At 55.1% G+C, this 10,743-nt stretch overlaps 2 protein-coding genes across 2 annotated transcripts; one reads left to right on the top strand and one right to left on the bottom strand.

The window, feature by feature from the left end:
* BDY24DRAFT_374148 (uncharacterized protein) lies at positions 1 to 5,793 on the bottom strand. The gene is made up of 22 exons (XM_076638376.1): positions 5,575 to 5,793; positions 5,395 to 5,465; positions 5,198 to 5,314; positions 4,956 to 5,093; positions 4,829 to 4,888; positions 3,707 to 4,748; positions 3,500 to 3,603; positions 2,938 to 3,430; positions 2,772 to 2,857; positions 2,653 to 2,696; positions 2,505 to 2,568; positions 2,290 to 2,426; positions 2,166 to 2,199; positions 2,015 to 2,065; positions 1,931 to 1,942; positions 1,670 to 1,850; positions 1,453 to 1,584; positions 1,073 to 1,360; positions 976 to 1,002; positions 865 to 905; positions 646 to 795; positions 1 to 563 (listed from the first exon to the last, which is right to left on the bottom strand). The coding sequence occupies exons 1-22, from the start codon at positions 5,777 to 5,779 to the stop codon at positions 165 to 167; spliced, it is 3,876 nt and encodes a 1,291-aa protein (XP_076501286.1). The 5' UTR covers positions 5,780 to 5,793; the 3' UTR covers positions 1 to 164.
* A 2,716-nt stretch (positions 5,794 to 8,509) lies between these two features.
* BDY24DRAFT_10294 (uncharacterized protein) lies at positions 8,510 to 10,570 on the top strand. Its single transcript, XM_076635797.1, has 4 exons — positions 8,510 to 9,474; positions 9,606 to 9,868; positions 9,949 to 10,232; positions 10,350 to 10,570. Exons 1-4 carry the CDS (start codon positions 8,617 to 8,619, stop codon positions 10,412 to 10,414), a joined length of 1,470 nt encoding a protein of 489 aa, XP_076501285.1. The 5' UTR covers positions 8,510 to 8,616; the 3' UTR covers positions 10,415 to 10,570.
* Positions 10,571 to 10,743: the final 173 nt, after the last annotated feature.

Genomic DNA, 10,743 nt, shown 5'->3' with positions numbered 1-10,743 from the left:
TTCTATAGAAGAGAGAGTTTCATCAGAGAGCGTAAAGACGTGTAAGGAATAAGAGAGGATGCTCCTGCAAAAAAGAAATACAAAAGAAAGAACGAAAACAAGAAAGAAGAACGAAACGAGCACGAGGATTATCCCCTCTTCTACGAGAAACGAGACCATCTAAACTACTTCCCAATCCCCAACTTCCCTCCAATCCCACCCACCACTCCGTTCACCACGCTCCCTACCAATCCCAAGCCTCCAGAAACCTTCGATGACCGCGAACTTCCTCCTCCTCTTCCCGAGCCTGAGCCCGACCCTCCTTCCGACGACCGCCGCTGATCCTCTCCCGTCACGACATCCCACGATTCATCGCTTCCTGGAGGAGGAGGAGTGATAGACTCAGAGCGAGAGTGAGAGGGGAGAGGTGTTGTTTGAACGACTGGGGAGGAGACGGGTGAAGAGGTGGGAGAGGATTCGGCGGAGGAGGACGACGAGGAGGACGCGTGAGGATGCTTGATGAGACTTCGAGCGTATTCGAGATCTCGGTAGATGGATTCGATGGCGGTGGAAACTCCGTTTTCCTGCGAAAAGAAGAGGAAAGAAGTTGGACGAGACGAAGATCAGCTCTAGTTCGACGAGAGCAGAAACGAGAGATGAACTCACAGCTCGAATCTCCTCTCCCAAAGCCTTAGCCTTCCGAATCTGCTTCTCGTCCGTCGTAGCCGTCTTGAGAGCAGCGGTGAGATGATCCTGAGTGAGCTTCTTCATTCCTGATCCGACGCCGAGGACTTCGACTCGATCTGCCCAGAAGTACTGTCGACGAGAAGAGAGGGACGCGTCAGAGTTCGTATGAAAGATCCAAAAAAGGGAAGCGGAACCGACCTGGTCTCCAAAGAAGGGAAGGATGATGGTCGGGATTCCAGCTAGACGAGAGAAAGAAGGAGGGAGGGTCAGTTCGAAGACGCGTCGAAAACGAAGAGAGCGGAAACTCACCTCTCAGACTCGCTCCAGTCGTTCCAGCTAGAACAGAACGAAGAAAGAGGTCAAAAAGCCCGTCTCGTATCCTCTGCACTCAGAAGACTGGACTCACCTCCTCCATGATGGCAAGCAGCGTCGATCCTCGGGAACAACCAGTCGTGAGGCACGCTGGCGATGGGGAAGACCTCAGCAGGGAACATCTCCCTCTCCTTCGCAATCTTGGTCTTCTCCTTCGCAGCCTTCTCCTCAGGAGTCTCCTCGGCTGGTGGTTCCTCTCCTGGAGCGACGTCCTTCTTGGTTTGGAGTCGATCCGACCATCCTTTCGAGAGGATCACTCGAACGTCCGATTCGAGGACCGATTGGACGACGCAGGCGGTCATGGCGTCTGGATCCGAGACGACTGATAGGGCCAGACGGAGAAGAGGGAAGTAGAGTCAGATCCGTGCGACATAAGAAAGGGAAAGAAGGGGAGGGAAGAGAGACACGACGAACCGATCGATCCGAAACCGATGTAAACGATCTTCTTCCCATCGTTCCTCGCCTTGGACATGAAATCGAGGAGGCCATCAGGAGGAGACCACTTCTTGTTCGCCGAATCGTCGGGGTCGTCGAGGAACCAGTAGCCTGTTTGGGTCGAGTCGCGTCGAGGTCAGCCTCGTTCTTCTCGTCGCCAACTCATTCCTCTCCGTCCGATAGAAGACCGACTCACCAGTGATTCGAATCCACTCGTACCAATCCAGCGGAGGAGGAACGACCGTTGGACTGAAGTTGTAGAGGAAGGGGACCTTGTGAGGTTCGAGCTTGTCGAGGTTGGTCGACGAGATTCCGATGACCTTCTTCCTCCAGCGGTTGATCTGACCCGAGATGGCTCGCCAAAAGACTTGATCGAACTGAGAGAAGAGGAAAGGAGCAGGAAGATGATCAGCGAAAGAGAGATTGGAGACGAGACGGAACGAGGGAGAGAGCTGACCATCGTGTACGTCTGCTCGAAGGAGGGAACGGCGAAGAGTCAGTCAGACTAGACGAAAGGACAAAGCTAAACGCAGAAGCCCACCATGTAGTTGTACGATCCACCTCGATGATGATCCGGTACGGCGAACGCGTGCTGATCAACGAAGACGAAAGGAACGACGACGCCGACGGTTCAGCCCAACCATCCTATGTCTCGCCTCTTTTCCACCAGCCCCCAAGCTCCTGTGACTTACAGGATAAGCCCTCGTCCTCGACCAAGGCATCGTGCTTCCGAATCAAGACCAAACTCAAACTCGAGTCAGCTAACTCTCTCTCTCTTCTCCTCCTTCGTCTCGTTCCTCCTCGACGCAAACTCACAAAGCTCGATAGTACGGAATCCCAAGACCCTCAGCGATATGAATCCCACCCATCGCACTTGGACTCTCGATGAGCAGATCCGTTCCCTGACAGGCTTCCCAGGAAGTGACGAGAAGGTCGTCGATCCATTCTCGGAACTGAAGACGAGACGAGAGGAGCGGAGAGAACGAGTCAGTTGAGCGAACGAAAGGAGGGGAGGAAAGAGAGAAACTGACCTTGTTGAGACCTTCCTTGATGAAGGAGACAGTGAACATGCCGTTCTCGATGCAGATCCGCATGCTGAGAGGGACGAAGAAGAAGGAAAGACGACGCGTCAGACTGAAGGGCCTCGAAGGGACGAGATGAAGAGAAAAGTGCCCTCACAGCTCAGCAGGATCTCCTCCGACGTAACCGAACTCGATTCCGTGCTGTAAGAAGGGGATGCAGGTCAGCTCGAGCTCGAGGAACGAAGCTAAGAGAGATGAAACGACCAAGGAACTCACTCCCTCAATCCAGTCCTTGTACTCTCCGTGCGAAGCGATTCGAACTCGATGACCTTCTGCTTTCAGACCTTTACAGAGAGCGATATCTACCACAAAAGAAGGGATGGAAAAGGGTTAGCTCGGAAGAAGATGGAAGGGAAAGAACGAGAAGAGAAACGCGACTCACAGGGTTGAACGTCTCCTCTCGACCCGATCGTCAGGCACGTAATATGCATCGGCTCCTTCGGTTTAAAGTCCAAGAACGTCGACTCCGTACTCGTGAACATCACCGGCGGCAAGTGATCGCTCCCGTATCCCGATCCAGGACTCGAGTGCGACCTGCCCACGTCCGTCCCTCCGCCGCTCGACACCTCCCTCGAGTGCCTCCCGTGCTTGTTGGTCCTCCTCTGAGGCGAGCTGAACCCCATCGTATCGAGATCCTGGAGGATGAGAGCCTCCTGCTGCTGGTCCGAGACGGGTTGAGGTCCGTGGAGGGCTTTGAACCGGAGCTGATCCATCTGCTGCTCGAGGAGGGACTTGCAGGCGTCTCGACGTTCCGAGGAGGAAAACTCGAGGAAGAGCTCTTCGTGGCCTTTGATGACGACGGCGAGACCGTGGTGGCCGAAGCGGAAGGCTTTCTGGGGTTGGAGAGCGATGATGTCCTTGATGGGGATGACCATCTGCGAAGGAAAACGAAAGTCAGCCACGAGGACGAAGAGGAGCAGAGGGGAGGGGAGAGTCAAACGAACCGTCGTCTTGTAGAGTAGAGCCGTAGCCTTGAAGCAGAAATGATTCGTCGAGATGAACACCTTCCCCGAAACAGGAACGACTCGGAAGAGGAATCCAGCAAAGTCTGTGCATCCCAACAACGAGAAAGAAAAGAAGCGTCAGTTCGACGCGACCGTTCTCTCTCCCTCTCCTCGAACCCCCCATCACAAAGAGCAACCCAAACTCACGTTCCAACAGCAGTTCCTTCTTATCCATCGCAAACCACTCATGAAACTCCCTATCCGCCTCCATCTCCTCCCTATCGACCGTCTCGCTCTTCTCCAACATCGAGAACCCTCCCATCTCGCTCCCTCCTCCTCTCCGTGCCCCTCCCTCCGAAGCGTACCCATCCGTCGAGTCCTCACTGAACGAAACATCCGTCCCCCCACCCGCCATCACGTTCTCCACCCTCTCCTGCACCACCACCGGCTTCCTCCTCCCTCCCGCTCCTCCTCCCTTCCTCCTCCCGATCAAACTCGTCGGCCTCACCGAGCTGAGCAAGGACGAGGCTCCCGAGGCTCCAGACGAGAAGATCTTCATCGACGGCCGACGAATGAAGTTGGAGGGAGCCCAGGAGGAGGTGGAGGAGGTGTGAACGAGTTCGAGACCTGGAGGAGGAGGACCGGAGGCGGTGGAGGGAGGGTAGGAGACGTGTTTGTTGGGTGTCGACGAAGAGGAGGTGGTGGATGGTGGAGGAGTGACGGTTCGAACGCTATCGGGAGTAGTGGAGAGTCGAGCGATGGACGAGTCTCGTTCGAGGTCCCTCGAACGACGCGCCGACGTGATGGGGATGGGAGCTGGACCGGAGCTGAACTCTCCTGAGCGACGAGGACTTTGGGCGACCGATACCGTCGGAGACGACTTTGACGATCCACTCGAGAAAGGATGGAGGAGGGACCCGATCCTCGACAACGACGACGATCCACTCGGTTTGACGGCTCCCTCAGCAGGCGACGACCCTCTCCTCCCTCCTCCTTTCATCATCGTCGTATCGTACACCTGTTCCTTCTCCCATCCTGGAGCCGAGCCTTGTTCCTGAGGTCGATAGGTCGTGAGGACTTCCCTGATCTGGACGAGAGCGGCGTCGATGTTGGTGAAGTAGGCGAAGAAGTACGAGTCGAACGAGAGGGTGGCTTCGTCTCCTTCGACGACCTTGATCTCAATCGTCTCGGCGAAATCCATCGTGGAAGTAGTTTCGACGTCGAGGATGGCTTCGAGGGGGATGGCGATCTGATCGGAAAAGCGAAGAAACGAGGCACATGAGCGACGCTCGAATAGAGAGGGAAGAAAAGGGCGGGAAGCTGGCTGACCTTGACGTTCTCTCCCTCGTGCTGAGTTCGAAACATGACCTTTCGAATCGCTTTGACCCACTGAAACCCACCAAAACCAATCAGCAAAGCCCTTCTCTCATAAAACCCGAGCTCGAACCAAACTCACCTCTTCTCGACTCGCAGCCGTGTCCGACGTGAAAGTGTAGCTCCTCCGGTTCGTCGTCAACTTGATCGTCTTCTCGTCCACAGCCTCGCAGTCGATCGCATACTGCAGATCCACGTTTCCATGAGGGAAGTAGGGGTCCTAGAACATCGTCCCAAAAAAACAACGAGGTCACAATCAGCTCGTGCGAAAGAAAGAAAGGAACGAGATGCGTCGAGAAAAGGAAAGAGAGCAGAAAGACTCACCGCCGACGAGACGTACCAACTCAAGACTGCGTTCTTGAGGATGAACCAGTACTTGGTGGACGATCCAATCTTCCTGTTTGACTTCTTGGAGAGGGGACCGGATTTGATGATCTTGTTCTGTGGACGACGAACGAAAAGAGGTCAGACGCGTCGGAACTCAGAGCTCGAACGAGCAAGAACGGAAAAGTCATACGAACCTCCGACTTCGCAGGCATATGAGCATAGAAGCAAACATGACCCGTCGTCAGGTACATGTACCCTTGAAGTACTGATCGAACGGAGGAAGTAAACGAAACGAAACGAACGAAAACTCGGTCAGCCCTCAGCTCTCGACGAACTATAAATCAACTCCCAAGACCTCGTTCCGTCTCACTCACAAACACTTCTCAACAACCAACACGCCAACTCCCCTACCACCTCCTCCACCTCCTCCAACTTGAACACCTCCCTCAGCATCTCTGCCAACTCCTTCCTCCTCTTGATTCCCGCCTCCGTCTCGGTCGAAGCCTTCCTCTCCCTCTCCCTCTGCTCCTCCCCAACCCCAAGCCCAGCTCCGGCCCCGGTACCCGACCTAGATCTCATCCCAGCGGGACTCGACGACCCCGACATCCCTGCCTCCCCTCTCACGACCGCATCCTCCGTCACGGACGCGTCCTCGTTCCTCCCCAGAGCCGCAGAAAGCTGATAGGCCGTTTCGGTCGAAGAGAGAGGTTGGGCGTGACGAGCGACGGTGTTCTCCTTGAAGGGGAAATGGAGCTCGGAGGAGTGGGAGTGGTGCGAGGAGTGGGCTGAGGCGGAGGAGGGCGCTCGATGGCGTTTCGAGTGGGGAGGAGAGGAGGAAGTGGTGGGTGGGGGGGAGAGGAGGGAGTGGGAAGGAGGCAAGGGTGTCGAGGAGGAGATCTCAGGGGAGGAAGAAGGTTCGCTTCCTCTTCGAGGAGTTCGATGGTGATGGTGAGGAGGCTGATGATGAACGACGGTGGATTGGGACGGGGAACGAGCTTGGGAGAGAGCGACGGGTCGGTAGACTGTGTGGAGGGAGGAGGCGAGGCGACGGGGAGCGGGAGGGGCTGCATCGTCACAAAAGAAAAGCTCACGATCAGGTTGAGCATGTGAAGGAAGGGATACGAGAAGAAAGGAGGAAGAGGACGAACGAGTGGGCACAACTTCTCCTCCTCCTGAACCGAGAGGACTCTCTTTCTCCTTGCCTTTGTTGTTGTTGCTCCTGGTAGAAGCTCGACTGAGATCTCCTCCTCCCTCGTCGTCTGAAGCGTCTGCCGTCCAAGGGACAGCGGAGAGGGCTTGAATGAGGCTGCGAGGGAAGGTGAAGACGGGAAGAGTAAGCGAGGGGATGCGAGCTCGCTCGAGAGAGAACTGAGAGACGTACGTTTGAGTTCCAGCTCTCATCTGAAGTAGACGATGAAGTAACTGATCAGCTCGAGATCGAGATCGACAGAGAAGAAAAGAAAAGAAAAGAAGAGCGGCTCACCGATCCGTAAGGTTGAATGCCAGGACGAGGCTTGTGTCGAATGTCCTCCTGAGAAACGGTACGCGTGAGGGAGGGAAGCTGGAAGAGAAAGGGACGAAATTGTTTGGAAGAGTCAGCCTTCGCCGAGGATGATGTAGAGAGGGTCTTCTCTCGCCAAAGACTGAGAGAAGATCTGTAGAGCTCGAGCTCTCGGCGGCCTGACGAAGAACAGTCGTTTAGGGCAGCCGGGATGACGACCCTCCGCCTGCCTCCCCGTCCTCTCCTACTACTAAAGAAGATCAACTCACTGTAGCATGATCCCCCTGAGGAGAGGCAGGATCTTCTACCATGAAAGAGCCTCCTCCTTCCGTCCCAGCAGCGTTGGCGAAAGTATCTTCGAACGGAGGACGAGGAGGAGGTTGAGCTCCTGCAGCCTTTGGAGAACGTTCCTCTTCGTTGACATCCAGGACGGCGGAAGTTTGCTGCTGCTCAGATCTGAGAGTCCGAGAAGGAGAGGAAGGGGAGGTTGGAGGGTAGGTTATCTGAGGAGGGGGAGGTGAGGGAGATTCCGAACGAGGAGGAGGAGGTATCGAAGAGGAAGGAGGAGGTCGAGGAAGGGTGGAGGAGTTGATCTCTGCTCCGAGGGATGGAGGAGCTACAGAGACAAGAAGAAGCGAAGGAGTCAGTCAGAATCTAGAGAGCGATGAGAAAGCGAGAGAAGATTCCTAGCTCACCGTCTTCGAGCGCGAGGAACGAGCGAAGAAGGAAGACAAGGGAAGAGGGAAGGGAGGGAGCGGTGGTGAGGTCAACGTCAGTCTTATCTATCTTCCTTGCCTCCCTTGCCTCTCTGCAGGAACCCAAACTCACTAGGATCAGGCTGTTCTGGTATCGACATCGTTGGATATCTCGAGCAAGCTGGAGGAAGAAACCCTCTCTAGAAGAAAGAAGGGCGGGAAGGAGGCGTTTGTGGTGGGTTGAGGTCGATCAAGACGGAGGGCGCACGGAGAGGGTTCGACGGTGTGAGGTTACTCACTGAGAAAAGTATGAGCTTGATTGAGGTTGTGTTAATGACAAAGTAGAGATTTGGTGATCAAGATTCAGTTTCTCGCGTTGAGAGAGGTGTTGGGAGAGGAGGGCGAGGGAGGGAGGAGAGCGGACGAGCGAGATGGAGCACTCGCGACGCGTCACGACTCAAGTCGATGGGGGTCGCTCTTCATTTCCTGAGCTTCATTGGGCATTAAAAAGCTGCTGACGAGCATACGCACCTTCCTACGCTGATCTGGTCGACTCCGAAGAGCAGAAATCGAGCTCAGCGTTTTCTGAAGAGGGAACGGACGAGCCTTGACGACCAGAACCTCGATGAAGTGTCGCCAGAGCGCGAAGGATGGACAAAATATGCGATCTACTATAGAAGATGAGCTCGGACAATGAGAAAGCTGATCTAGGGAACGAATATGTCACAGCAAAATCGTCCAAATCCTGCCCCGAGAAGTCTCGAAGGCGTTGAGCTCGATTTCCTCCTCCAAACGACCAGCACTGACCTCTCCCTCCCCTCCCATCGCCCTCCTTCTCGCCAATCGAGCTCGCACAACCATGCGACTCACTTCAACCAGCTCGCTCCCGGTTCTTATCGCCTCTTGATTCTCGCGCTCTGAGAGCTCTCGAGCTCTTTGAGGCGAGGAGATGGCGTTGAATGAGCTGGACTCAAAACGAGGAAAAGCTCAACAAGCTCAAAGAGAGGTTCGTTCGTTCTTTCTGCTCCTTCTCACTATAGACTTCAGATTTCTTGTCGTTCACCTTGCTGACCATCTATTTCTTTGTTTTTCTCTCCTTGCCAGATTAAGGAACTGCTCCCTACTTAGGGGCAGTTCCTTGCTCTCGTTCCCCCTCTCTCCTCTTTCCTCCCTCCCTCCCACCAACCAACCAACCACCCAACACTCACTCACTCTCCCTGATGGACGTCTTGAGAACACCTTCTCCTCCTTCCAGTTCGGATATCCTCCCAAGCTACACCCTCCAAGAAACTACGGCAGCTTTCGCTGGCATCGATCAAGCTCAGCTGGTCGCCCCCCTCTCTTCTTCCTCCTCCTCCTCCTCCTCTCCTCCTCCTAACCCTTGGGCGAGAGAGAAAGGAGGAGCGACAAGAAGGGATCTGAGTGAATACAGGAACTCGGTCGTGCTGGTGGATGAGCAGAGTGGGGAGGTCGTGGGAGTGTTGGGGAGGGAGGGAGGAGTCGTTTTGGATGAACAGCCCTCCTCTTCTCCTTCTCGAGAGGTCGAACCAGCAGATTCGTTTCTCGACCAACGAACGGATCCTATCGAGCCTTATGCATCAGCTCCAACTTCAACTTCAACTCCTACTCCATCCATCCTCCTCACACCCTCCCCATCAACCTCAGTCTCGCCGCATCTCCCCTCCGGTCTCCCACCTGCTGCTCCTCCTCCCACACCCAAACGACCCTCCTTCTCCTCCTCCTCCTTCACCTACCAAGACCTCCGCAGCTCTCCCTCCGACATCTCCCTTCGAACCCTCCTCGCTCCTCACGGTCATCATTCTCAGCTCGGTCTCCCAGATCAGCTCGGACCCTCCGGAACGACGATTCGACGGGTTCATTCGAGGAGAAGGACAAGCGGGACCGTTACGAGCGTGGGTGGGAGCTCGTTCTATACTGCTAGAGAGCCAGGAGGAGGAGGAGATGAAGGGACGTGGACAGGGAGTCTGATGGGGTCGGTGAGAGGAGCGATTTTGGGTGCCAGCCGGGAGGAGGGAGAGGGAGAGGTTCTGTTGAGGTTTTTTCAGGAGAGGGAGTCGGTCAGTTTCCTTCTCTTCCTTGAATCTCAGCAGTCGTTTTTAGGCGTCTTGTTCGCTTATAGAGAAGTTGAGCTCGAACTCACTCGCACTCGTCTGCGTCCCCCTCGCCTTTCTTTTCGTTTTCTTCGTAGGTCTTCGTCGCGTCTCAGTCCCAACCTCAGCCTCCAGCACCCTCGTCTCTCGCCTTATCGTCTTCCACACCTGGTCTCGACTCTCCCGAATCAACAACCTTCTCCCTCCCCGAAGAACCCAACCTCCTCCCTCCAACCGACTCCGCTTCGTCTTCGTCCTTCTGGTCCTACTTCTCCCTCCCCTCCCAACCCCTCGCAGGAGCTTCTCTCATGTGGGACGCGTCGAGGAATTTCTTAGGGAACGTTTGGGACCTCCTGGACTTGTAAGTCGAAACAGCTTTGACGTTTCATCTCGTCTCGTTCCGCTGAGTCTCGTTCTAACTTCTCCTCTTTTCTTTTCCAGCTCCACCGCTCCCGACGATTCCTCCACCTCTCCTCAACACCCCGCAGGGAGCGGGCACGGTCGCTATTATCGCTCCTCGTTCTACTACCATCCAAACCCACCCCCTGCCCCTGCTTCCAGTCCTTCGCAGCTCCGAGTCCGAGCAGTCGACGACGGGCCCGACTCCCTCGACTCAACGATCCGACCTGACGTGGTGAGGAAGAAGGCTAACAGGATCCCGACGGATTACGGTAGCGAGACTGAAGAGAGGAGAAGGGTGGATGTTTGGCATGTGGATGATTTCGGTGAGTCTTTGAAACGACGACGACGAGGTGGGACTGGGACGAGAAGGAGAGAATTAAAGGGAGGGGGGACGGCGTCAAGTTGACTGACCAGACTCGCTTGGTTTTTTTGGGGGGCAGGTGTGGGCAGACGAGCTTGGATCGGAGGACCTGCGGGGCTGGGTGGAGCTGGGATGGGGTTCTAGTCTACTGAGTCGAGGCGAAGAGCGAGGTTTTTTACGTTTTTTTTTCTTGGGTTTCGATCTTCTTGGATTGGATCGTACATAGTTGGTTTGGGTAATTAACTTAGTTACAGGTGCTTGCTTTGTTTGTTTGTGCTGATGATGATAGTTCCGAGTCTGTTGATTTGGGGAAGAGAGGGAGGGAGGGAGAAAGAGAGAGGCGAGAGAGAGAGAGAGAGAGAGAGAGAGAGAGGGAGGGCCGCGATGCACTGGATCGAGTTCCGGTTTGGAAGACAGATCAGGATTTCTACGAGATGGCTCTCAAAGATACCGAAAAAAAGATTCTTTGATTG

The sequence above is a fragment of the Mrakia frigida genome (assembly GCF_051309035.1).
Source record: "Mrakia frigida strain ATCC 22029 unplaced genomic scaffold BDY24scaffold_1, whole genome shotgun sequence".
NCBI classification, from domain to species: domain Eukaryota; kingdom Fungi; phylum Basidiomycota; class Tremellomycetes; order Cystofilobasidiales; family Mrakiaceae; genus Mrakia; species Mrakia frigida.
This window is presented reverse-complemented; position numbering and strand designations above follow the sequence as displayed.

Coding starts and splice junctions, on each gene's coding strand:
- BDY24DRAFT_374148 (XM_076638376.1), bottom strand. CDS start 5,779: ATGAGATCTAGGTCGGGTACCGGGGCCGGAGCTGGGCTTGGGGTTGGG. Junction 2,569..2,652: donor GGAGGAGATCCTGCTGAGCT/GTGAGGGCACTT, acceptor CGTCCCTCTCAG/CATGCGGATCTGCATCGAGA. Junction 2,427..2,504: donor TCAAGGAAGGTCTCAACAAG/GTCAGTTTCTCT, acceptor TCTCGTCTTCAG/TTCCGAGAATGGATCGACGA.
- BDY24DRAFT_10294 (XM_076635797.1), top strand. CDS start 8,617: ATGGACGTCTTGAGAACACCTTCTCCTCCTTCCAGTTCGGATATCCTC. Junction 9,475..9,605: donor TTTTTCAGGAGAGGGAGTCG/GTCAGTTTCCTT, acceptor TTTTCTTCGTAG/GTCTTCGTCGCGTCTCAGTC. Junction 9,869..9,948: donor GTTTGGGACCTCCTGGACTT/GTAAGTCGAAAC, acceptor TTTCTTTTCCAG/CTCCACCGCTCCCGACGATT.